We start from the raw sequence: 26,875 nt of genomic DNA on the forward strand, positions 1-26,875 counted from the left end.
GGATGGAAGCAGTAACTGTGCATTTCTAATGAAAATTACCCCATCTATAGCACTGGCTTTTCCCAGAATCCCTGAGGGAAGCTGACTGGATCAGCAAGCATGAGTCATGAGAGGAGGACCCAGTCCTTCACGCCTCCCTCCACAAATTTACATTGCTTTCCTCCACGAAATTCCATCCAGCTCTGTGCTGGATGCTTGGGAGACTCAGACACACACGTGACCCCAGGTCAGAAATGGAACTGGAACTGCCCAGGAGGTGAGACCAACCCAGAAGGAGCAACCCCGAGGCACCTTGGAGAGGGCTCGGTCCAGCCTGTCCACAAAGAACAGCATCAACTACAGAATCCCAGAGAATGAGATGATGCTGCACCTGGGAGCCAGAGGAGGCCGCCCTTCTTCCTCCCTCCCTTCCTGCCTTCCTTCCTCTCCTCCCTTCCTGTAGACATTCCCTTTACCACCACAGAAAAATCTCTAAACTAGGATGCCAATTCTTTAGATATTAAAAAGGCAGCCATTTGGCTTGCCGTCCCCACCCGCCTGGCTGCGCTGGCGCACCCTCAGCCCCTTGTTCGCCCCCCACCTCCCACCCCCCACCTGGCTGTGCTGGCGCACCCTCAGCCCTCAAGCTACCATCTGCCTCTGCCCGCTTTGGCCCAGGATGTAGGGAGCTACACTGAGCACTTTCCTACGAAAATCAACCCAGGCGTTGGATATTTACTTGAGTTTTTGTCCGGAAGCCGATCTATCTTCCACACCACAGCCCGGTAGGCGCTCTCATATTTTGCTGACCCCACGGTGACCTGAATGACAGGTTCAGATTCAGGTTCCTGTAAACTCCCCAGACATGCCCGACGGTTCATTTTGGCTTTGAGAGATTTCTGCCTCTGAAGGTTCCTGGTCCAGAGGGCCTTGATCCATTGGGCTGGGACAGGAAAGTGAATCATGATATTGTCACAGCACCTCAAGGAACTGGCATGGGGTGACCTCTGAGGCCCCGGGGTCATGTTGACAAAGGCCTGAAGTTCCACGTATGCCCCCTGTACAGCCACTATGGACTTCACGGAAAAGGGAAGCTCATCCCCTTCGTATGACGTTTTGAACCGCATCAGTTCAAAACGGCAAGCATCCAGAGGAACAAATTTAATGATTCTGGACTGTTTGAATTCTTCAGCTTTCACACACGCATGGAAATGGTAGTTAAGAATATCAATCCCCCTTTTTTCTGGTTCTTTCTCAAAGTAGCATTCATCTCGTTTCTGGAGTTCAAGGTCATTCAAGGTTAAGAAGCATTCTACCGACCCGTTCACAAAGCAGAGGCAGGAGATCTGAGTCATCACAGCCCTGTCAGTCAATTTCCCGTCTTCCTTGCTTACTTTACCCCAAAAGTTGTCCACAATATCCAGGTAAATTTCTTGTTCCTCGTAGTTCTTCTTTGGTTTCACAACAGCTGGCAGCCTTATCAGCTCTTCCTCCACAGTGGTCAGGAACTCGAGGAAATCACTGTGCTCCGTGGTCCCCAACTTCAGCATCTGTTCTACGTCAGGCTCGTGAACCACCTCCGTCTTGGAATGGTATTTCCTTTTCTCTGAGTAAGACACATGTTCCACCTTCACGGTGTGGATTTTTCCCGCCACGCTGAAGTTCTCGAGTTTGGGTTCAGAAAGTCTGCAATGTGGATCAAGCTGGAACTCTTTGAACGGCTTTTCCAGCCCCTCCTCATAGTACATTTGCAGAATCCCTCCCGGCAGAACCTTCAGGAAAATGGGTCCCCACTGCCTGGAAGACATCATGTTTTTCTTCTCAGGAATCCTCAGCATGAAGGACCATCCGGCTTTGGGCTGACTCCGGAAGAGCGTGTGCGGCACAAAAGAAGAAGTGGTGTCTCCGGCACACAGACTCCTCATAGACATGTTTCCCAGGGGGCCCTGGGTCTCGGCCGACTGCAGGTGTTCTAGCTTCTCACAGATGTAGTTGAGTGAGCACTGGTTTAGGCTTTTTTGATCCATGGGGACTTCCTTGTCCCTTGAGGGAAACAGCTTTCTACTTGCCAGGGAGTCAAAGGGGAACTGGGAAGTGCTACCTTCATCTTTCCAAAATGGGCTGGAAAATGCACAGTCGTCTCGGAAAGACTCAAACTGTAGAGTCTCACTGTGGGCCCGCTGAGGGCTGCTGTCATCTTCGAGACCAGCTTTGGGAGGCAGCTGGGAGCGTGAGTGCTCACTGGGCAGTTGTGCATGGGGTAAGCTGCTTGGCTTGGTGAGTGATAACGGAGGACCTGCTCCTGCTGCCGTTGTCAGGAGGCTGCTTGAAGAACATTCTGGAATAGGATAAAGCACATGAGACCCTGCTTTAGGGATGCCGGGGAAGCCCGGGAAGTCTTTGGTGGGTGTAGAAAGAGGAGAGTTGCTTGGAGGTCCCGGGCTGAAGTAAAAGTCAACCATGGGAGAGGATAGGGGGGTGCTGCTGGTGGATGAGGAAGCACTGGGAAGGTCCCTGAGGCCAGGCAGGTTCAGCTTCAGTCCATTTGGTCTGCAAACACCTTGGGTCTCCAGAGGGAAATCCTTCACCTTCTGAGAAGACGGAAAAGCAGGGTCATCGTCGAAGGTTACCCAGCCACCTGGGTTTGTAGAACACATCTTCAGGGCGGGCTTGTGGTCTGGTCAAAGAGTCAGGGACATTATTTCTGCAAAGGAGAAAGACAAAGTAAGATAAAGTAAGTGTTAAAAACCAAAATACACTGGACAGTGGTGGCGCACGCCACCCAGCACTCGGAAGGCAGAAGCAGGTGGATCTCTGTGAGTCTGAGGCCAGCATGGTCTACAGAACAAGTTCCAAGACAGGTTCCAATGCTACACAGAGAAACCTTGTCTTGAAAAACAAAGCAAAACAAAAAAGCAAGATACACCTGGCAGTGGTGGCGCACGCCTTTAATCCCAGCACTCGGGAGGCAGAGACAGGCAGATCTCTGTGAGTTCACGGCCAGCCTGGTCTACCAAGTAAGTTCCAGGGCTAGGGCTGTTACACAGAGAAACCCTGCCTCAAAAAAAGAAAAGAAAGAAAAGGAAAGGAAAAGGAAAAAAGTTTACAAGTAGTCATTATTGGCAGATAAATGAACAAAAACAAGAAGCTGAACTCTATGGGTCCCCCAGAGATTTGCTTTAGTTAAGAACACATGAAAATGAAAAATGAAGGAAGGGAGATGGAAATCAAAGTAGAGTGGGGAGGTCAGAGGCCAGAGTGTGTATCTGAACTGTCCCCAGAAGACACCAGACTATGTGTCTGAACTGTCCCCCAGAAGAGACCAGAGTGTGGGTCTGAACTGTCCCCCAGAAGAAACCAGACTATGTGTCTGAACTGTCCCCAGAAGACACTAGACTGTGTGTCTGAACTGTTCCCCAGAAGAGACCAGAGTGTGGGTCTGAACTGTCCCCCCAGGGCACATGCATTGGAGGCAAAAATGTCCTCAGTCCCTGACACAACAGAGACTTTAGGAAGGAGAGCCTAATGGGAGGAAGTTGGGTCACTGGAGGGTGGACTCCTTAAGGGGAATGTGGGACTCCGCCTTCTCCCCTGACGCTGTGAGGTGGCTGGGTTACCTCCTTTCCATACTCCCATTATGAAGCGCTTGAGGCCATGGGCCAGCTGGCCATAGACTTTTACCTTTAAAACCATGAATCAAAACAGGTCCTCCTTTCTCTGTAAGTTCGTTATCTCGGGGATTCTGTTGCAGTGACAGAAAGCTAACTAACGCAGGAGTCACACTGCTACCAGACAAAATAAACTTAAAGTCGAGAAGCTACACCACCAGGCGTGCTGGCCCATGCCTATTAATCCCAGCACGTGGGAAGCCGAGGCAAGAGGAACCTAGTTAATTCAAAGTCAGCCTGAGCTACGCAGGTGAGTTCAACCTGGCCTGAGCTACGGGGCAAACCTCAGTCTCATAGAACAAAAACCAAACAGGCTGAAGAGATGGCTCAGCAACTAAGAGCACTGGCTGTTCTTCCAGAGGACCCAGGTTTGTTTCCCACACCCACAGGCGGCTCTCAAGCATCTGTAACTCCAGTTCCATAGGATTCAACCAATTCCCTTTTCTGACTTCTGTGGGCACCAGGTATGTATGTGGTGCTCATACTTGCAAAAGTAGGCAAAATGTTCATACACCTAAAATAAAAAATAAAATATTTTAAAAACAAATAGCTGGGAGATGGTGGTGCACGCCTTTGATCCCAGCACTTCGTAGGCAGAGGTAGGCAGATCTCTGAGTTGGAGGCCAGCCTGGTCTATAGAGTGAGTTTCAGGATAGCCAGGGCTACACAGAGAAACCCTGTCTTGGGAAAATAATAACAATACTAATAATAAACAAGTTACACACACAAAAGGCACACTGTATACCAACATAAGGGTCAACACACAAGGAAGATAAAATGACGGTAATGTGCTGGAACCCAGCCTCAGAACCAAGAGAAAGAAATCAGACACAGGCAGATGTGAGGGAGGCCGAGACAGCTGAATCTATCTTTATAATAGAGGTAGTACACAGATGGATGGTTAATGTTTTCACAAAGAAGGCTTCAACAACCCCGCCTCACCCACCAAATGAGCCTGCCAGACACATAGACAGCATTCCAGTACCTTCTTAAGCACACACAGAACACTTGCCAGAGTAGGTCATGATAGGCCACAAAACAAGCCTGAAATTTAGGAAGACTAAAATAATGTATCTTTGCCTACTATAAGGCTCGAAAGTCCTAGAAATCAACAGCAAAAGGAAACGGGAAGATTCACCAATATATGGAAATTGAAAACAACCTAAATAACACTGTATAGTCACACAGTTTCAAAAAGAAAGTAGAGTGTGTGTGTGAGAGAGAACTAGAAAATACTGTGAGACAAATGAAAATGAAAACACAGATCTCTACAATTCACAGTGAAAGCCATGCTAACAGGGAAGTCTACAGCAATTAATGCCTACATTAAAAAAAAAAGGGTAAATTTTCAGAAATTACACAGCTTTACACTTGAAGAAGGTGGTCAACAGACAGGCTAAGATAAGGTTAGCAGAGAAAAAGTAACAACCAGGGCAGACGTGAGAGAGATGGAAAAGCAGTCAGACTTTGATAGTCGGATATCTGGGGGAGATGGTCAAAATTCCTGGAAATATGCAGTTCGCCAACACTGTAAAACAGAAAATCGGGACAGGCGAGTTGGCCCCGTGGTTAAGAGCACCGGTTGCTCAGTTCCCAACATGTGATGGCTCACAGCCATCAGTAACTCCAATCCCAGGGGACCTAATGACCTCTTCTGACCTCCACTGGACAGGCAGATAAAATACCCGAACACATAAAAGAAGTAAATCTGTTTTTTAGAGAAAGAGAGACAAAAACAAAGAGACAGAGAAGGAAGAGAGAAGTTGGATAAAGCTTTAATTAGTAAGAGAGACTGATTTCATCATGAAAAACTTCCAACAAGAAGCCCTGGACTAAATGAAATGGCTTCCTTGCTAAAGTCTACAAGACACTCAAAGAAGAATTAATGTCCTTTGCAAAGTCCCCCAAAAGCTGAAGAGGAGGGAATGCTTCCAAACCTGTTTTTTGAGGCCAGCTTCATCCTGATAACAAAGCCAGACAAGGACCCTTAAACACTGAATTCATTATTTAAAACAAACAAACAAAAAAGACTATAGGCTTCTAAGAATGAAGAAAACACAGTCTATGCGTACTGGGAGGATTACGGGGTCTTCAAAACTAATTCTGACACCTGCCACACACAGCTGGACCATGAGGACTGGATATGTGGTGAAAAGCCAGCAGCAGACACACACACTATGATCCCACTTACACAAGACATCTGAAGTCAGATTCAGACAGCAGAAAGTGAAGCAGTGGGTGCCAGGCCCCAAGAGAGATACATGGAAAGTCGCTGTTCAGAAAGCACAGAATTTCAGCTGTAAAAGATGAGTTTGGGGCTCAGCCAGTGCATATAGTTTTGTTGACAACTGATAAATTCTTATAGCTAATTTAATGAACAATGGAAAAAAGGAAGATTCAAAATTAGAAATAAAAGACATCACATTGGAAGTTACCAAAAAAATGAAAAGGATTGTTAAGAGACCGTGAGCAGACCAACCAGTGGGCTAGCCCTTCGACACTGATCACTTAAAATCGTGTTACAAAGGATAGATTTCCTGTGCCTACAGATACACACACACACACACACACACACACACACACACACACACACGGGGTAGGGGGAGGCACAGTATGAGAAATATAAACAGGAGGGTTGGGAATATTTTATTCAATACTTCTGAATCAAATAACAAAGTCTTCATTGGAATGATGATTATTATGTAGCCATTTCGTTAGTGGAGTGGAAAATGTGGGAGAAAGCTAAAATCAATGACTTTATAAGGCGCTCGCAGCCCCACCCCCAATAAATGAGTTCACTATTCAAAAGGCTCTTGACTCCTGACTTATCAGACAGCCTGTGCTATGAAATCACCCAGCAGTAAGGAACAAAACTCCCGCATCAGCCTGAAGTTGCCCCAGAAGTTGGGGTCAAAATTAGGACTCACGGAGATAAAATTCATACCATATACCACAGTGCCCCTTTTCAAAAGTGTGCACCTACGTGCTATTTAGGATAATAACAGAATTGTGTATCCATTGCCACCAACTTCAGAACATGCCTCTTGCCCCCAACATCAACCCTACCACTGCCCATCTTCCCTTTCTTCTGGGCCCTGGAAATCACTACCCTACCCTGTCTTTGTGAACTTGCCTTCTCTATAGTCATTTCATTTGAGCACATGCCATCTCCTCTGATAAGGTATAACTTATTGAAATTATTCTAGTGACACCCAAAGGCAGTGAGCCATAGGGAGCACATCCTTGAGGTTAGAGAGTGCACTAGGTGGTTTTGTGTGTCATCTGACACAAGCAGGAGGCATCAGAGAGGAAGGTGTCTCAGTTGAGGAAATGCCTCCATGAGATCCAGCTGCATGGAGTTTTCTCATTTTGTGATCAATGAGGGAGGGCCCAGGCCATGGCTGGCTTCTGCATCAGCTCCTGCCTCCAGATTCCTGCCTGTTTGGGGTTCCTGTCCTGACTTCCTTCTGTGATGAACAGCAATGCTAAAGTGTAAGCCTAATAAACCCTTCCCTTTCCAACTTGCTTATTGGTCATGGTGTTCACAGCAGCAATAGAAACCTTAAGACAGTGATGTCACACAAATCCTGGGCACTGCTCTGCCAGGGGCTGGCCATGTGCCCCGTCTCTCCAGATTTCCAGGGTTACACTGGAGCTATCTTTGGGGCTCTTTCCAACTCTAAAACAATTCTATGGCAATTGATACCCAATTAAACTTTTTTCAAAAGCAAACATATTGTTCCCGACTCAGTTCCTGGGCCTCAGTGCTGAGATAACCCAGTTCTGGTAATACTGGGTGTATTTTGGCAAGTTTTCTACCATTGAGCTACATCCATTATTTTTAACTATCCTTCTAAAACTGCCAGAAAGCAAAGCCCCAGGAGTCCCACTGAACAGGAAAACTGAGAACCTGCTGGCACAATGCTCTTGGTAAGGCCTCTTTTCTCCCTGGGTCCCCTGCTTGTGTGTAATTACTCACGCTTGGAAAAGAGCCCACACAAAGAAATAGAAGAGGGAGCCTGGGGCAGAACTGAAGACAGTCATTCTGTCTCTGAGCATTCCTGCGGAGGGCTCTAAACCCACACCGTGGGATGGCGGGAGCACCTCATTGTCAAACTGTGCCCTGCAGATGCCATCATCAAAGCACCACCGGCTCCTGGAAACCAGCAGCGCCTCCAGGGGACTCGGGGGCCCAGACCCATGCTCACCCCACCCTCAGAGGGAATCCAATCCTAACAGCCCTTCGGAGGGCCAGACGGAAGGCCAGACGCCCTTCAAATATTTACTCCATCCGAGTTTATTATGTTAGAAGAAAGAGAGAGACATCAGCGCAGTCCTCCTGCTGGGACCCGCCTGCCATTTGCCCCTGGCGCTTCCCTGGGTAGTTTGGGAAAGTCAGAGTAGTTTATTTTTCCGTGTTGTGCCCCTTGTGAGACAGAGAAACTAATTATCATACACACAAGGAAATCAGCCCCATTACTTTGTAAATGGCTCTCCCTCTGCCCCCATTTTTTAACATACTTTATAAAATACCTACGATGTTGAACCTCAAATCCGTGCAAAGGGCCCTTGACCCCGGCTCCCCAGCCCTCAGCCTGTCTCTGCTCTCCAGTGTTCCACAGACAGGACCTCGGAGGTGAGTCTGTTTCCCTAGGTGCTCCGCCCTCTTCACCACTCCGGGCCACCTCCCAGCCCAGTTTGTTCCATCCCCTTACCTCGGCCGCCCCTCCCTCCGGTATGACCTCATCTTTCTGTCCCGTAGCCCCATCCAGTCTTTTGGCCCAATGTCAAAAACTGGGGCCAGTTCCACCCCATACTTCCCTTCCTCCAACCCAGTCCCTACCCTCAGAGCCTGGCTCAGAAGCCCCTGGGCCTCTGGCAGGGGTGGGAAGCTGGGAGCTGGGTAGGTGCTTAGCTTGCTCCTACTCCCAGCTGCAGCAGAGCCCTGGAAGGTTGCAGCCTCCCTGCTCCCCACCCTACCCCCAAGTATCATCACTGACAAAGCCATGCATGGGCAACATCTCATTTAAACTTCACCAGTCACAGCATTTGGGCATCTTCCCAAGGTCAAGAATCTGGCCAGTTCAGGGAGGAACTCCTAGTTCCTTCCTGTCTCAGTCACCCTCCTCAGGGCAAGATAGATAGATAGATAGATAGATAGATAGATAGATAGATAGATAGATAGATAGATAGATAGATAGATAGATAGATAGAAAGAATTCTCTCTGTCTGACCTGGGCTCTTTCCCTGCCAGACATGCCAAGCCTCCCTGCCGCTTCAAACCTTTAGAAGTCTGTGTACAGTCGATCTGGATTATGGGCAAACTCCTAGAACACAGTTCCAGTCAGGCCCAGAAATAGGGCAAGACACCAAGATTCTGTCTAGGGCACGGATAGATGATTTATTACAGTGGAGATTTCTAGCAGTCCACTTTTGATATTTAAGATTCCTAAGGGAGATGTCTGCTTCTCTGTAAAACTGTTAGCCATTCTATTCACACCGGCCTGGGTCAGCGGCTTCGGGCTGACTGAACTTGAGAACAAGCTTAAGCAACTGCGTTTGGCTATTCACACCAGGGAAAACAAGGCTACAGCAAACCATGGCTCGGGGTCCCCTCAACGGGTAAAGCAGGTGCATTCAGAAGCCAACTTTGATATGCCAAGAGTTTAACACCCTCCAAATTAGGAGATTCACACAATAATTATTCCCACCCCATTCTAAAGGGAGAGTGAGCAACAGAATAGGTTACAGCAAATGTTAAAAAAAAAAAAGATGCATTTCTCTTGCCAGTTAAGAAACCAAACACATGTATTATTACAGAAATAACCATAAGTTGTTTTAAGTAAATAGAAAACCCGGGCTGAGATGTCTCACTGGGTAAAGTGCTTACCATGCAAGCATAAGGGCCTGAGTTTGAATTCTCAGAACCCACAGAAAGCCAGGCACAGGTGTGTGTGTGTGTGTGTGTGTGTGTGTGTGTGTGTGTGTGTGTGTGTGTGTTTGTGTGTGTGTGTCTGTTGGGGGGGTGTCCCAGCATTCCTATGGTCAGGTGACAAGCAGGAACGGATAAGCAACCCCTGGAAGCTCGATAGGCAGACCAGTACAGTGTATACAGAGGCAAACAAGAGGCCCTGCCTCAGTCGAGCAGGAGGCAGACGTTGTCCTCCAGCCCCACACTCGCATTACTGGAACCTGCGCTCACATACATTGACGTGTGCACATGCGCACATACACCGTACATACAACCCGCACAGAAATCAAAGCAGCAATACTTATCACCCTATAATAACAACGCAGCAGGCCTTGTGGGTAAGAAGCACTGCTGTGAGAAAAATCACCTCACCAAAAATATCCCAGGACAAAACATTCACGGCAGAGGGAAATACCGTCTATTCTTTGAGTCAGGTAAAGAAGCGTCAGCAGGCTGGGATCAGGCTCATTTGTAAGGGCATTTTCTACCTTATCTTCAGACACTTGGCAATAACACAGAACTCAATGTAGTGATAAAATAACTTCAGTGGATTTTTCTCCTTTGTCTGAAGTAAATCTCCATGTAACTTTTCCCAGTTCTAAGAGTCGCTGGACTTTAGCGTTAGGAAGAAGTGTGTGAGCATTCTGTTTGATTAAGAAAACACTTGCCGTGCAGGGCTTGTCTAAGAGCCGCAGATGCGTGTCTTCTTTACACCCACAGGGAAAGATCCTGGCTGTAACCAGGTCTGTGACACTAAAATCACACACTTCCAGGGTCCAGAACCTCATGACCCCTGGCAGGGAGTCAGTCACCACCACACCCTTCACTGAGGAAACCATTCCCAGCTGCAACCGTCCTTCAGTGGAGCCAGGGACAGAAGGATGAGCCAGGGACGAGCCTGCTTCTCATCAACATATGCTCTTGGACCAACAGGCTCTAAGAAAGGCAAACTCTGGGACAGAGTCCCCCAAGATTGCTCAAGAACAGCACCCCAACCCCAGTCAGGCTCCCTTCTGAGACTAGCTTTGAGAACTCAGGCTGCCGGGCTTCCTGTCCTGTTGTCTTGCTGCACTAACCGACAGTCCAAATTCTGTCTTACTCCTCACAGGGTCCTCCCCTCCCCTCCACACTGCCCCAGGCTCCTCTACCCTGCAGTTCTTTGCCCTCTGTTCTTCTATCTTACCTTCCTTTCCCTTGACTTTTCAAAGGAACATACAAAGTTCTCCGTCTCCTGCAGATGGTTGAAATCCAATTGCAGGACCTTTGGCTGGTGAGGCAGCATTCCAGGCCACCTGTGGCTAAAACCTTTGTCTCCACATCACTGTGTGTCTGTGGAGAGGAGCAGACTCCTCTTACTGGTCCCTAATATCTGGTTCCTCTGTAAGTGCCACACGTGGGGGAGGACTGAAGCTGAAGAGGTCCCTGCGAGCTCAGGAATGCATTGCCCACACCTCCTATGGGCTGGTCCCCATTTCCAGTCAGGCGGGCCCCTGCTCCAGCCTCCTGTTTTCGCTAAGGCTGAGCTTAGCCTTCAGTGCCTCTGCTCTGTAACAATGCTGCATAATCTAGAGAAAGAATGTCTTAAGGTCAATATCTGTGTGATTTCATTGGCTGCTCTCCCAAATAAGGAATTCTCAGATTCCTGCATGCCAGACTCCCCAAAGCATCTTTGTAACCAGCTGGATGCCGGCTGCCTCTGGGAAGTCACTGGGTATGTGTGTTGAAAGGGCCGGGATTCCCACTAGCTGCTGTGACAGGATTGGTATCAGGGAAGCAAAGTCCAGCTTGAGGGCATCATGAAGATGAAGAGTTCCCCCCAAACATTTGTTGTGACAGTGCAATGCTCATTCCCAGAGGAGTTTTCCCTTGAAGGGGAAACCACGAGTTTGGAACAGAAAAGAAAGGTAAGGCACATGAGCGTGCCTTGCCGTCATCTGGGTCATGCAGAGCACCCACAGGCAGCATGGGTCGCATTACTAGCACATATGTTGTACAGGCACACTATTCAATAACAAACATTTGCGGTGTTTTAGTCATGTGACAGGAAATGCCATTTGCACAATGTTAAACCACAGCATAGTCCACAGCGCCCTCAAAAGTTACCAGCTTTGGTCTCAGCTCCAGTCCCCAGTCCACCACTCCCTCGTGGCAATTAACCTTCACTTTCCCAGTGCAAGTTTGGGTTCTGGCTCTTCCCTAAGCTGGCTCTATTGTTTACCCATTTCTTCAACTTCGATAGTAGTGACAGCTGTCTGCTCTCCTAGGAGACTCTTACCAAGTCCAAAGCCTGCTTCTAAGAGAACCCTGTCAACTGGGCCCATCGAGGCCCGAGCGAATGTGAACCCTCAGAATGCCTGCCTGGGAGAACGTGGGACTACCTAAAGACTGTATCCACTAGCTCCTGAGACAGGGCCCTAGGCTCCAAGGGACAGCAGGACTGACTCTAATGACAGGTATGTAACCACCCAGGGCTCCTACGGACCACCCACTCCTGCTCTGTGGGTTCCTGCCTCCGCTGCACAAGTCCATGCAGAGCCGAGAGCAACAGAGCTGAACCTTTCCCTGCTTCTGACTACAATCCATTCTTGCCCTGGCAGTGGTGGCACACGCCTTTAATCCCACCACTTGGGAGGCAGATGGACTCTGTGAGTTCAAGGCCAACCTGGTCTACAATGGGAGTTCCAGGACAGCCAGGGCCGTTACACAGAGAAAACCCTGTCTTGCAGGGGCAGGGTGTGGAATTTATTCTTGCCCTCACGTATGAGCAGACAGCAAACCAAACTGTGCCAGAGGGGTCTTCACATGAACAAACATTTGGAGTTGGGTAGGCATTATGATTTTAAATTGTTATTGTTTGGTGAGAGAGCTGTCTGGCTGTGTTGTGTTGTCCTGTTTTGCTGTGGTGCTAGGTGTGGAACTCACAGTCCTACCCCTATGCTAGGCATGAACTCTACCATGGGGATATATATCCAGCCGTGGATTAGTGTAAAAGAGAACAGAGAGGAGAAGAGCAGAAACCAGCTTGCTGTCTGTGATGGTGGATCTCCACGATTAACTTACCTGGATTTACAACCACCATGGAAACACTCCTCTGGCCCTGAGAGTGTTTCTAGGAATTTTTAACTGAAGAAGAAAGACCCACCATGAATGTGGGTGCCAGCATCAATGGGCTGGGGTGTCACACCAGACAGAAAGAGTGAGCCGAGCACCAGCATTCGTCTCTCTGCTCCCTGACAAGATGCACTGGGACCAGTCACCTTATGTTCCTGCTGCTGTGGCCAATTCACTGGAAACCAAACTGAGCCCTTACTTCCCTTAGTATTTTTACCAGGTAGTTTGTCACAGCAGCGAAGGAGGAACTAATACAGCTGGTCTACCATGAGACGACCACAAGAATTGACAATCGGCAACCCTCGCCTAACCCAACTGTGCTGGCATCCTGAACCCAGACTTCTAGCCTCCAGACCTGAAAGGAAGAAATGCAAAGATGCCATGTCCCAAAGTAAGAAGTCAGTAGGAGTGGAAATAAAAAGGAAGACAGACAGGACGAAAATGACCTAGTATCCAGTGTGCTGGAAGGTCCTGATCTAAAGGATGAACGGGTCTCTTCCTGGCAACCTCTTCCAATATTCATGTGCTAATGAATTAAGGAAGCCCGCTCATGCTCCCAGGAGCCTCCACAGGGAGGGAGAAACACACAGCTTTCCTTCAGGATAGGCATGGTGTCTATCACACACGGAACTGGAGCATGCACAGCCAACTCTAACCCTGATCTCCTCAGCCTTCTGTCTTTTGCTAACTTCTCTATTACAGCCTTGGGGATCGGCTCTGGCAGCCACTCTCCTTTCCCTGTCACCACGGAGGAGCCCACCTCTGCTTTCCCAGACAAGGGACCAAAGAACTTCCCCATGGAAAGAACTTTCGCCTTTGCCTAGAGCAAGCACGCAGGGCAACATCTAGAGCTCCTATCACTGTCCCTCTGAATACCACACTAGAGCCTGCTGTTCTCGGGCCCTGGCCTCTCCTGGCCAAGGGACAGAATCGGTAAAGGGTGAGAGAGTTCAGACTTTACCGGTTCCATAAGGGCCAGACTCTAGAAGGCTACACAGTGTTCAGTAGGGGTTCTGCCTGCAGCCATGGGACCACACTGTCTCCTCTCTGTGCTCTACCCCACAGCTACTTGGTTCTCCTCACCCACACTGGTCAGGTCTGAGGTCTGTCCCCGTGGAAATGTCTACTGAGAGACCAGATGCCAAAGACAGTTAAGTATCTGAAAAAAAAAAAAAAAAAAAAAAAGAGCAGAGGCTGAACACAAAGGGCCTTGCTGTGCTAGGGAAGGGTTCACCCCTTGCAGTAGAGAAAGCCACAGGGCACCCACAGGTGAGTCTGAGCTGATGTACAGGGACAGGAAGGGAAAAGGAGAAAGACACACCCAGGAAGGCCAAGGTCAATACTGGGCTGAGACCAGGGACAACAAAGATATGGGGGTTCGTGACTAAATGGTTAGGTCTGGGGAGACTAAGTTGGGAGGTATAAGATCAAGCTGCCCTTCTAGGGCAAAGGCAGCATGTGGCCTCTTAACCCCGCATGGGCGCTGGGCCCCTGGAATGTCTACATCTTCAGGAACCTGTTTGTTCCCTGTGTTCACAGGTTCCTGGCAGTCCTGATAACGGCCTTCTTCATGATCTACCTCCTTCTGCTCTCAGGAGCTGTGTGTTAAAAGGACCCCAGGACTGCCCACTCTCCAGAAAATTCCACCCACCCTAGCCATCAGAAGAAGACAGACAAGCATTCTTTCTTGGACTTTCTTGGAGTGAGCACCTCACACAAGGCCTGCTTTCATGGCAGCCTTCTGGCATTTGGCTTCCGTGGGTTCTTCAGTGGAAGAGAGAAACAAAACGGGCGCTATCCCCTGGAGACCCTGTGGTTACCAGATAACCAGGACTCCTGAGTTCTGATTCAGAATTCTTCTGGGAAACCTTAAAAAGTCTGTTCAAAAAAAAAAAAAAAAAAAAGAACTAATTGCAAGGGGGTCTGGGTATGATCAGGCATCTTGGATACGCAAATCTCCCTGCAGCCTGTCACCCCTCCTGAAAATTAGCAAATACTATTTGTGTGTGTGTGTGTGTGTGTGTGTGTGTGTGTGTGTACATGTGTATATCCTTGTGTGCCACGAGAGTGTGTAGGACAATTTGGTTTGTCATTAGACAGTAAGATCTGGGAGGAAGGTGCCTCCTCCAAGTAAAGGGAACACACAGCTTGTGAACCCTGCATGAGGACTGAGCCCACAGGCACATCTCCAGGGCCACTCGGATGGGTCATCCCTTGCTATACAAGCTCCTGAAAGCTGGAGGGCTTCAGGGACTCAGCTCAGATCCTCTGGCTCTGCAGCAGGAGCTTTAACCACTGAGCCAACTCACTAGGCTCAGACTTAGAGTTTTAGTGGGGCTAATCAAAACCAATCCCTTTGCTATAAAAATTGATATAAATAGTATTAAAACACTTTGTCTTGATTAACATGTAATTGTTTTCGTGTTCTGAGAAAAGACAAAGAGGTAAATGGCCCAGAAAGGATATTTAATTCTCTAAAATGGAATTCTTCACCTGACACCTGGCAAGCTCTGCTCACCTATGTGTGGCTGGCAGGGACAGTTATCCAGGACAGTGAGTCTTGGAGGCTGGGCTCTGGGGCATGTAGGTGCTATGTCTCGGTACACCCTTGTACCACATGCACCCTGGCTTCTCTCTGAGTGAAGTTGGCAACGCTTCCCTAAGTCCTGGCGTCTGAGTTGAGCACCCCAGAGACCACAGGCCCTGTAAGGTCTGGCTGGTGACTGGCAAAGTTAGAGCGTTCAGTTTTAGAATCCTGGAGTGCAGCTTCTGTGCCTGGAGGAAGTTACCTCAACTCCTTGAGCTTCCATTTTCTCGGGTGAGAAAGGAGATGGTGTTACTGTTGTGTTTGAACACTTGTCTCCCCACACAAATGCCTCTATTCTGAAGTTTTATCTGCAATGTGATGGTACTGAGGGATGGGGCTGTGCATGGGTGACCATGTCCTGAGGGATCCTCTCATGAGGGGGACTGATACCCTTATAAAAAGGCCCTGGGACTGGAGAGATGCCTCAGGGGTTAAGAGCACTGACTGCTCTTCCAGAGGACCTGGGTTCAATTCCCAGCACCACATGGCAGCTCACAACTGTCTGTAACTAAAGTTCTAGGGGACCCGTGTCAAAGTGTAGAACACAGACATCAAGCTCATCGTGGCCTCCATCTTGGGTTTCCCAGCCCTCAGGACTGTGAGCAGTAACTCTCTATGAGCTCTCCTGAGGTGAGGCATTTCCTGACAGCACACTGAGCAGCTGGGACAGCCAGCATCTGAGAAACGGCAAGGAGAGAAACCCTCTGCTACAGAGCCCTGCTCCTGAGGAGCGTCTAGTCTGGTAGACAAGCCAGAGAAAACAACAAATGGGGCTAAAATGAGCTTGTTCTCTGCTAACATCCATGGAGGGCAGAGGGTGGACAACAGTCCAGGCCCCCCTGACGCAGACGGACGCTCCAAGGGGAGAGGAGTCCGGTCTGTCAGAGATGCAACAGCAAACCAAACGGTGATGGCTCTGCCCGTGCTTCTTATTTATTTGTTTGTTTGTTTGTTTGTTTGTTTGTTTTTGGTTTCTCGAGACAGGGTTTCTCTGTAGCTTTGGAGCCTGTCCTGGAACTAGCTCTTGTAGACCAGGCTGGCCTCGACCTCACAGAGATCTGCCTGCCTCTGCCTCTTGAGTGTTGGGATTAAAGGCATGTGCCACCACTACCCGGCTTCTGCCCATGTGTCTATTAACTTGGGTTATGTGCCCATCAACACCAGTGTGAAGATGTTCTGCCATGTGGCCTTGGTCACCTTGGGAACAAAATTCATTGCCTATGCTGATCATCACTAAAGGGGATCCTGAGTAATCATGGCTGCCTGCGTGTCCCACAGCAAATGATTCTGAGTTTTTTGCAGGGCCAGACCTGGCTGCTCATGACCAGAAACACCCACATCTATACATCAGCTCCGCCTACCAATGAGAGAACAAAATTGCGCTTGCTTTTGTCCTCGCCACCCGCATGGAATTCCACAAATGCGTATCTGTGACTACGCAGTGGCTTGAGTGTGAAATTAGAGATTTTTTTTAAGCACATAAGGACAAGCCAGGCTCAAAGATTGGCCTCCACTGATGTCTTGGTCCCAAGTTTAGATATTAATAATATTCATATTTCTAGGTTTGGGGAACACTTGCAAGCCACATGTTAATTTTATCATATTTCAGAAGGTACTGAAGCCTTTGAAATTCTTTCGCATAGAAAGACAAGCCAGATGTGTGTAACCGGACACCAATGACTGGATCTCCCAAAACAGGGGCTGGCCCGTTAGCCTCTATTTCACCTCAAGGAGCTCACACTCTGAGTTTGTATGCTCCGCCACTGCACTCTGGGTGACGCCTGCTCAGGAAGCATGTCTGAAGGCCACCCCAGGCGCCTTTGCATAGCCCCGTCCAGCAAGACCCATAAGCTCCTAACACATCCAGCCCTGCAGAATGAAGGCTCAGCTGGCTCTCAGTGCTGACTGCTGGCCACTGGCCAACCCTATCCCCAGCTCTATGCTCCATCCACACCCATCTCTGCACCACGAATCTATTCTTCTCCTGTTCGTTTCACACAGAGGCCCCCCTGTATAAGTTGCCCATGCTGTTGGGTCTGGGACTCACTCAGTCTGCGGTGAGTAGGGGTATAGTATTCTAATGACTCTTCTCTCTGACTCTCCATTTAAACAAGTCTCTGATCTCAAGGCTTTGCCAAGATGCCTTCAAACGTCCATAACCCACGAGGATTCACTCTCCAAAGAACGGGTCTACTGAGAAGCTGGTGCCTCCCTGCCTGAGCTCTCAAAGGCTCCAGCAAGCACGTGGGTAGCTTCTACACAGTGAAGGGCCACAAGAACACCTCCACTTGCGTTCTTCCAAGCCTCAGCTTCCCCTCGTCCATCAGGAAAGGTTGTTCCTGTCACCTTGAGTTCAGGGGGCTCCTGGCTGCTCTAATGGTGCAGCGTGACAGATGAGACAAGTTAGAGCACAGGGATAATGTCACCTTTTCCCTGCTGAAGCTCTGGGACAAAAACGGAGGCTGCTCTGGGTGTCCTGACAGACAAACCTTCAGGGTCGCATTACCATCACTATGTTTGCAGCCACAGGAGAATCTCTGAGCAGGGACCCCAGCAGAGCCCACTTCATCCACAGATCCAGAAAACAGTATAGAAACTCTAACTTTAAGTCTTTACTGTTGTGGTATATGCCTATGTGGTAAAATATACATAAATGTTACCATTTAACCATTTTTAAGTGAATATTTCAGTGTTATGAAGAACATTTGTGGAGGGGCTGGAGAGATGGCTCAGTGGTTAAGAGCACTGGCTATTCTTCCAGAGGACCTGGGTTCAATTCCCAGCACCGACATGATGGCTCGCAACTCCAGTTCTAGGGGATCTGAGACCACTTTCACACAGACATACACGTCACATCACAAAACATCAATGCACATAAGAACATCTGTGGACTGGGGAGACAGATCTATGGGTAAAAATGCTTGATATGCAAGCTTGATGACCTGAGTTCAAGTCCTGAGAACTCAGACACAGTAGTGCAAGTACCTTTAATCCCAACATGCCCCTATGAGGAGGTGGGAGACCGGGGCAGGAGAATCTAAGGGCCGGAAAGCCTGATTTATGAAGCAGCAGAGGCCATATCTCAAACAATATGGAAGGCGAGGACCTACAAACACCCAAAGGTCTTACCTCCAAACACATGGCAGCGTATGTGAAGCTGCACAAAAACACACACATGCACACACACACACACACACACACACACACACAAAACTACTGCTACTATCCATTCCCAGAATTTTATCCTTGTTAACTGAAATTTTGTACTACAAGACAGTAACTCCTTGCTACCTCTTCCAGCCCCTGTCACTACCCCTTCAGGTTCTTTCTCTGTGGCTTTAACTACTCTCAGGGTCTACTATGACTGGAACTTTACACTGTTTGTCATTTGAGTCTGGTTATTTCTCTTAGCACAATGTCTTCAAGTATCATTCATATTGAAGCAAGTATCAAAAGTCCATCCCTTTTTAGGACTGTAAATACTCTACTGTATGGAAATATATATATATATATATATATATATATATTTGCTCCTCTATCCAACCACTAACAAAAATATCTATGTGCTATAGCAATAGTTATTAGATCAGAGCAGTCAAGGGCCAGAGCAGCAAAGTCCCAGGGTGAGGACCTGGTGAGTCTGGCAGAAGCACAGTGCACTCCCAGAAAAGCTCAGAGTAGCTGTGTTTGGTGATTGGCCCAGAATCCAGGCTGGGGCTCCTGAAAGCACTTGTTACCAAAGGTTAGGTGTCTCCTCAAGTCTCCACTAAAACCAGGAACTGATGGAGTTTTATGCCTGGGTTCCCTGTCCCAGTGTAGGCCAAAGACCTAAAGCCCAGGAAACATTTGGTAAAGTACCTGACATCAGGCCAGTTCCACTGATCCTAGAGTGTCTCACAGGATCTCTACAGTGAAGAACTGTACCCAGGAACGTAGAGGGAGCCGATGTTTATCTCTAGGAAGGAAATAGGGCTGCAGCATGGATGGCTGGGGAAATTCACTCCAGGCAGCATAGTATCTCACAGCACTGGCTCAGAACCAGTGGCAGCCACGTTAGAGAAGAGATTGGCCAGCTACTAGTGAAGGAGACATGCAGGGTCCAGGCTGAGCCAACAGGATGATGAAGGTCCATATTTAACACCCTACTGCAGCTTTTCCCAGGACTCAGGGGAAGTAGAGCTTTATCTTCACAGGAGAGGGTAAAGGGTAGGGCTCAGCCCTTGAAATGGTACAGGACATGGAAGACAGTGAAGAGAACAAGACAGGCTGTTACACAACTGAGCCCTGTTGTGCCTGGGACAACAATCTTCCCTCACTACAGAGGGATCACATCAGTTCTACTGTGTCTCCCTCCTCCAAACACCGCATCAGTCACCAACTGCAACACCCAGAACCAGAGGTCTGCCTCCAAGGCCTCCATCACCTTTCACACAAGACAGAAAGAGCTCCATCCTTTCCACAGCTTCCCAGAAGTATGGCTACCTACCGGGAAGGCTTAGGATGGAACAGGGAACTCCGCTGTGCTCAGCGCTCCTTCGCCTACCTCAGGTCCTGACTGTAGCTTCAGGGACTTTGGGGACTGTTATACAGCATGATGAATGTGGCCTTGGAAGTTTGGAGCATCAGGAGCTGCCAATGCTGCTGCTGTTCTTGGGCCCTGGCGCAGACTCAGACTCTGTGTCTCTAAGAGCCTGGGACTGGCTCCCGAGCAAATTCTTCTGGTACAATGACCACACAAAGAGAAAGGCTTTGCTGCAGTGTGAACCCAGTGATGTTAGCAAACAGAGCGTGCTGTCCAGGCCAGAGGCCAGCCGGGAAGTTGGGAAACTGTCCTGGCCCAGTTGCTCTGCCAGTAAACTAAGCACTCCACTTAACCAGTCTCTGGGCATCTTTCTTCATGTGTATAATAGAGCTTGCAAGCTACCCACATTCCCACCCAAACTGGAAAGGCAAAGAACATGAGGAAAGAAAAAAAGAATAAAGACTGAACATGTAGAAGTGTGGTACCATTTAGCATGGCGAGGAGAGGAAGAGGAGACAACGAAGAAAAACAAAAGGGCAAAGAAAGGAATGGGAAGGGAGGCAGGCATTGTGGGGAAGCGTGCTGCTTTGAGAAAGCTAAGAAAGCTCCTGGGTGGCACCCAGAATGGACTCTTCAAGTCTGAGAGTCAGGGTCTAGGTTAGGCAGTCCTCCAGGAGAGCAAAGCAGAAGGGCCGGGAAGAGGCCTTCTGTCATCTGAGGCGCGGGCACAGCTCGGCGCGGGCACAGCTCAGCGCGGGCACAGTTTGGCGCAGAGCAGGAAGCCTCCACTCTCTTGAGCATGTACGAAGTGTTGGAATGTCCCCAGAGAAACCCTGGCTAGGCCATGTCCTGACACACTAAATCTAACTCAGTTAGCTCTGCTTTGGGGTGGAGGGGGGACACAAAGACTAGGGTCCCCAAAGGCCAGTCTCCAGGACAGTAAGGTTCACCACATCACATTGTAAAGGAAAAGGCACGAGATCCGAGAGTTTAACTTAAAAGGGGGGGAGGTGTCCTCCTAGAATTAAAAATTTTTTAAAAGAGCCTTAACTTAGTTCAAATTCATAATTCAGGCATTCCTCTCTGTGTGTGTGCGCGCGGCACACATGAGTGTTATGAAAAAATAATAGGAAAGAGGCAGCTCCACTGGTGCAAGAAATCCAATTAGGTCAAATCAAACCAAATCAAAATGCCCATTGTTTTATTAAGTAAGGCGCTCTCGGGTAGCTGAGCGCATGGCGGGGAGACAGGAAAGCAGGGAGCCCATGCAGACCTGAAAACCCCCGTGTTTCTCCTCTGGGAGCCCACTTAAATACTCTGTGGGAGTGGTCTTGACCCTCCCCAGGGAGGGGTCAGAACCTGGCATGCTGGGATTTGGAGTCCAGACCAAAGCACTCCCAGGCCAGATGGGCTTGGATGGATGCCAGGGGCTGGAGGGCTACGCTTCAGACTTAACAATGAGGTCAACACTGGACAGTTCATAGTTCATTCCACTTGAGCAGAAGACAGCAAGTTGTTTGTCTTTAAGAAATAACTCTAGAATATTCAGTGGGTATTGCATACTGTGTTTTCTCAAATTACGTTTGACAAACAGAGCAAGAGAGACCCAGAGAGGTAAAGTGTTGATCTCAGGACAACACAGATTAAAAACATGTATGTGAACTCTCGCTTTGTTTCCCATATTCTTCCTATTGCACTTAACTGAGAGCAAGGCTATGTTCTGAGTGTGATTAGGGCTAAGTTTCCCTTTCTTTGCCTGTTTATTATGCATTCTGTCCATTTTTAAATAAACAGTAACCCACTAAGACACTGACAAGTGTTTAGAATTATGTTAAGAGTTGAAGTTCTCTTCCCCTAGGGATCTGTGTCTTGGGAAATGTGCTCATGCAGTGTGTTCATGCATGCGTGTGTTTATGTGTGTGTGTTAATTCTCTCATGCATAAACACATTCAACAATGATCACTCAGCACTCTTAAGACAATGCTGGAAGTAAAAGCATTCGCAGTGTGCTCCGCCAGAGAATTCTCCGCCTGGTAAGGGAAGCCCTCAAAAGCTATCTTAATATGTTAAAGACGAATGAAGGGTTCCTTGGCCTTAATCAAGTACGATGGCAATGGGGGTGATAAGCACCCACAATTGGGGCTGAAAAGGTGGCTCAATGAAAGGTGCCTGCTACCAGCCCTGATGGCCTAACTTCTATCTCAGAAGTATGTATATCAGAAGGAGAGAACTGACTCACACAGTCTGTCCTCCCACCTCTACATGTGTCCCTACACACACACACACACACACACACACACACACACACACACGGCATAAATCCATCTATTAAAACATTTTAAATGTCCATAATTGAAGGGTGGGGGTTGTGAAGGACTTCAGGAAGAATGGGGCATCTGTGGTGGTCTGAATGAAATGGTCCCCATAGGCTCAGGAATTTGAATGCTTAGTCACCAGGGAGTGGAACTGTTTGGAAAGTATTAGGATGTGTGTCAGGGCCTCTCTCTCTCTCTCTCTCTCTCTCTCTCTCTCTCCCAACTGCCTGCAAATCAGGATGTAAAACTCTCAGCTCTCGTACCTGTGCCATGCCTATCTATCCCGCCATGATGACAATGGACTAACCCTCTAAAATTGTAAGGAAGTTCTCCTTTCATTAAGTTGCCCTGGTCATGGTGTCTCTTTCCAGTAACGGAACAGTAACTAGGACAGCATCTGAGCTGCACCATGAAGATTAACATAATCGATACGGCCAAACAGAGCGAGCCTGCAAGTCTGGCTAGAGAGGCACAGCTGGAGAAGGAGTAATGCCCAAAAGGCTCATGGGTGGGGAGGGGCACCACGATAACAACTTTGATTTCATCCTAAAAGCAATGAGGAGACAGAGAAACAGTTAAAGAAGAAAATAAATAAAACAATATCCAGGCATGGTGGCCCACGTCTTTAATTTCAGCACTCAGGAGGCAGAGGCAAGTGGATCTCTGTGAATTGGAGGCTAGCCTGGTCTACATAAAGAGTTTCAGGACAGAAGAGGATACACAGGAAGACCCTGGAGAGAGTAAGGGATGGGGAGAGAAAGAAGGGGGAGGGGGTCAAGTCAAAGCAGGAGAGATGGACGAAGCCTTCGAGAGAGAAGTTGGGACTGGACCGGATGCCTCTTGCCCTACATGCTTTCATTCAAAGTCCAGAACAGAAGAAACTGTTTATTGTGTACATCTCTCACAGCTTGGGGACAATTCTCCAAAAGTCTGCCAAGCTCCTCATTACTCCCCAAAGGGACTCTATCCCAGAGAACACTGCCAATAGACGCACAGAACAGTAAGGGGTGACTGAATAATTGGGCCACATACATCAAAAGATGGTGGAACAATCCTAAGCAAGGCAAAGTCAGGGTCCAAGAAGCATTGACAAGTTCCAGCAACACAGCATAAGAAAAAAAGACATCGAGGAAAGTTCTAGAAGAGACGGGGTTAAGGGACTGAGTGAGCGGCTGGATGAAGAATGAAGAGCACTGGCAGTTTAGGAAGGCAACGAAGGAGCAAGCGCCTGCCTCACGTGAGCAGAAGCTACACATCTGTAGGCAAAGCACATCCCACAGCCTCTCCCCGGCCCCTGTGGGAGCGGAGCTGGGGGTGGGGAGGGTGGGAGACGCCCCCTCATCAGACAGACAAGCTGGCGGGAGGCTGGTGCACAGGATGCGGATGTGTGAACAGTTAAGTAGAAACATCTGGCAGGAGAGGGGAACGTGTGGGTGAGGAGGAGGCAAACCCTGCCGAGCAGGGGCTGTGGAAGGTGGTGGCCCAACCCTCGCATCTATACAGCTCACACTCAAAGATGATTGACACCGAGGATGACGTCAGCCGACAAACGGGATTTCTCTCCTCACTGGAGGAAATGATAATCTCGGCAAGTCTGCACCTTCCCGGGGACCCTGGCTCTATCATCTGATTCTCAGCAGAGCTCTGATCACTTTTCCTACAAAATATTTTTTTCCTTACAATTAGTAGTGACCAGATGGACACCAGCAAAGGAACTGGGATGCTCACAAGTACGAGACCCTGCTTCAAGCCACCACGCCACAGGCCTGAAGCCTCAGGAGCCGGGTCTCTGGGTGTAAAGAGTCGAAGTTTAAAGCATTTCTATATTTGTGTTAATGCTAACATGAGGCTAACATAAACGAGGTTTGAGCTAGGCACGCGGGGCATTTCTGTAATCCATCTCTGGAAAAGACAGAGGGATGAGGAATTCAGGATCAGCCCTGATGGGCAGTGAAGCCCTGTCTCAGAAAGGAAGAGGGAGGAAGACGGGGAGGGAGAACAGAAAGGAAGAAAAAGGGAAGGGAAGGGAAAAAGAAAACAAGGGATGTAACCTCATTTTCCTTATCTAACCCTTCACAAAGGCTTTGAATATGGGTTGTAGTGAGCAAGGGTAAAGCGCTCCGAGGGTCGAGCGGCCAGGGTGCCAGAGCCCTGTCTCCAAGTTCCTAGGCTGCAGCTGTGTTAAATTAGACGCGCACTGCTGTTTCCATGCAGTCCTTGGCTGAGCTCCGTAGTGGAAAAGCTATTTTTATGTACAAGCACAGATATTTAAATGGAAGTGTATCTGTAATTCCAATTACATTTTGTTTTCACAGTGAACTTTTCCTCTACTTAAGAACAGACTTAGCTATCAGCTCCACTGTTTCCTTTTGTAAATTATATTTGTCTGTTTGTGCGCTGAGGGTGGAGCTTTCTCTGACCCCACTTCAGCAAACAGACGGTGGAGTTAAGCAGAACTGGACCACAGTACAAGCTTGTGCACCCTTCGGCGAGTCTTTGACATCTCTGCAGCTAAATAGCTTCCTCTATAAAAACAGCAGTAAGGAAACCTAGTGGGTGTGTCTGAATCCAAGTGAGATCCCAGTACACAGTAAGCCCTGGGCCCATGTTAGTACCCACAAATGCAGTCACCTCCCGCTGCCTACCCTCTCTTAGGTTCTTTCGAACAAGATTGTGCTTCATGGAGTCTAACCTGAGAGGCCCTGGCCACACCTCCAAAGAGCTCCCGTTTTCTTGGTCATCAATTTTGAATGCTCTTGGATGAGTTTCCTTAAGGCTTTGATTTGGCCATTTGGCAGCTCTCACCTCTTCAGCAGGGTGACTGTGGCCACCCAAGAACCAGGTCCCTCTAGTCAGAATCATCTCTAGGCTTTATTTGTTGGTGGTTTGTCTCTTAAGGAAACCAAACCCTTAATATCGTTATTTGTGTTAATGCTTGTTTTAAATGCACCAGTCTCACTGCTTCCCGTTCTAGACTTTCCTGGTGGGCCATGAAGGGCCTGAGACTTGGGAAAGTAGGAGGGTAGCGTGTTCATAAAGGCATGACCAGGGGAGGAGGAACTCAGTTAGCTGTTCCTTGACAAATGAGGACCGAAGATGTGCCCATTTTATAACCATCGTTTATCTGGGGCCACTCTTGTTTCCTTAAGGTTAACAAGAGGGGGATGGTGAGATAGCCCCGCAGCTAAGAGTACTTATTGCTCTCCCAAAAGACTCAAGTTTGTTTCCTAGCCCCCCCCCAACTACCTGTAACTCCAGCTCCAGGGGGTCTTAAACCCTCTTCTGACCTCCATGGGCAACTGAACATACATGTCATACACTCACAAAAATATACATGCATACACATAAATGATAAATAAATAAACATAGAAGTACTGGAATTGCTAAGTGGAAATACTTTGGGAAACAATACAGGCAAAAACTTTCTCAACATAACCCAACGGCACAGGAAATAGCCCCAAACACAAACTCTGCACAGCAAAACATGCTTTGATCAACAGAGTGAACAGACAGTCTGCGGAATCCAAGAACATCTTTGCTACCTGTGCTTCAGGCAAGAGCTTAATACACAGAATATACAAAGAACTACAAAAGCTACACACCAAAATAATAATAAAACACTATCAATCAATAAATGGGCCAATGAACCAAACAGCGAAAGAAAGAAAGAAAGAAAGGAAGGAAGGAAGAAAGAAAGGAAGGAAGGAAGAAAGAAAGAAAGAAAGAAGAGAGAGAGAAAGAAAGAAAGAAAGAAAGAAAGAAAGAAAGAAAGAAAGAAAGAAAGAAAGAAAGATGAAATATCCAATAAATATTTTAGAGCATTCATGGTCTAAGCAGGTAAAAGGCATTTCTCCCTTCCCTGTCTCCAGCTGGCTGAATCATGAACCTGCCTCCCAACCATGCACAACCTCAACTCCACTGCTGCCCTTCAAGTCACAGAGATCCATGGGGTGCAGGTGGCACCAGCAGTGGGAGGGCTGTTGAGGCTACCTGTGTGCGGAGGTAACAACACTGACCACAGACGCCTCGATGGCATTAAAGTCTTCCCCAATAAGGAGCTCCTCACTGCTATCAAAGGCCCTGAGGGGACCCCTGTTCAGGAGGCCTGTTCTGTATAAAGCTCCTACTGGACACAGACTTCCCTGCCTCCCTACAAAGGGCTACTTCCTTACTAAGATCTTCTACCAAATGTCAGTGCCAATGGTGAAATCTGTGCCGGTGAGTTCACATGGGACTGGGTGGCTGAGCTGGGCATCTGACACACTGTTGACCATCAGGACCTGCTGATTCACCCTCACCCAGACTCTACACTCAGCAAGGAAGCAGGCTGCCTGCTTTCTGGAGAACTATGAAGAGAAAGCTGCCTGGTTCATCTGCTCACAGAGATCCGTGGGGGTGCAGGTGGCAGCAGCAGGGGTAGGGTTGAGACTACCTGGAAACTGGCCAGTGGAGCTACATCCTCCTCCTTTGACCCTCTGACCTCAGGGGTCCTGGGAGGAGCTGAGGGTCCCATGAAACAAAAGAGAGGTATAAAGCTTCAGCCAAGAAGGTGGACAAGAGGCAGGCACTGAGGTGACTATAGGGGCTCTTCTCCCTCTCCTTCTGTCCCTTCCCACTTTGTCTCTAAATTATTTAAATTATGGCTGCGGTGGGGCAGGAAGGGAAGAATCTGGATTTGGTTTTCTAAATGAAGTTGGAAAGGCAAAACAAACACACACACAC

General features: G+C 48.4%; 1 protein-coding gene and 1 pseudogene across 3 annotated transcripts in view; one reads left to right on the plus strand and one right to left on the minus strand.

Moving 5' to 3' along the window:
* Ston1 (stonin 1) overlaps positions 1 to 26,875 on the minus strand; it is a 43,779-nt gene that overhangs the window by 7,893 nt on the left and 9,011 nt on the right. For 2 of the 3 annotated variants that reach the window (XM_087907286.1, XM_087907285.1), the window contains exon 2: positions 719 to 2,683. In XM_087907286.1, the coding sequence (XP_087763412.1) occupies positions 719 to 2,636 (1,918 nt within the window). In that variant the 5' untranslated portion in view covers positions 2,637 to 2,683. Of the gene's footprint in view, positions 1 to 718; positions 2,684 to 10,801; positions 11,159 to 26,875 lie in introns of those variants that run through there. The other variant, XM_048416172.3, reaches the window with a different exon arrangement.
* LOC146894300 (ubiquitin-conjugating enzyme E2 S pseudogene) lies at positions 8,186 to 26,729 on the plus strand (annotated as a pseudogene).

This window comes from Myodes glareolus, chromosome 6 (genome assembly GCF_982192425.1).
Source record: "Myodes glareolus chromosome 6, mMyoGla1.1, whole genome shotgun sequence".
In the NCBI taxonomy this organism is placed as follows: domain Eukaryota; kingdom Metazoa; phylum Chordata; class Mammalia; order Rodentia; family Cricetidae; genus Myodes; species Myodes glareolus.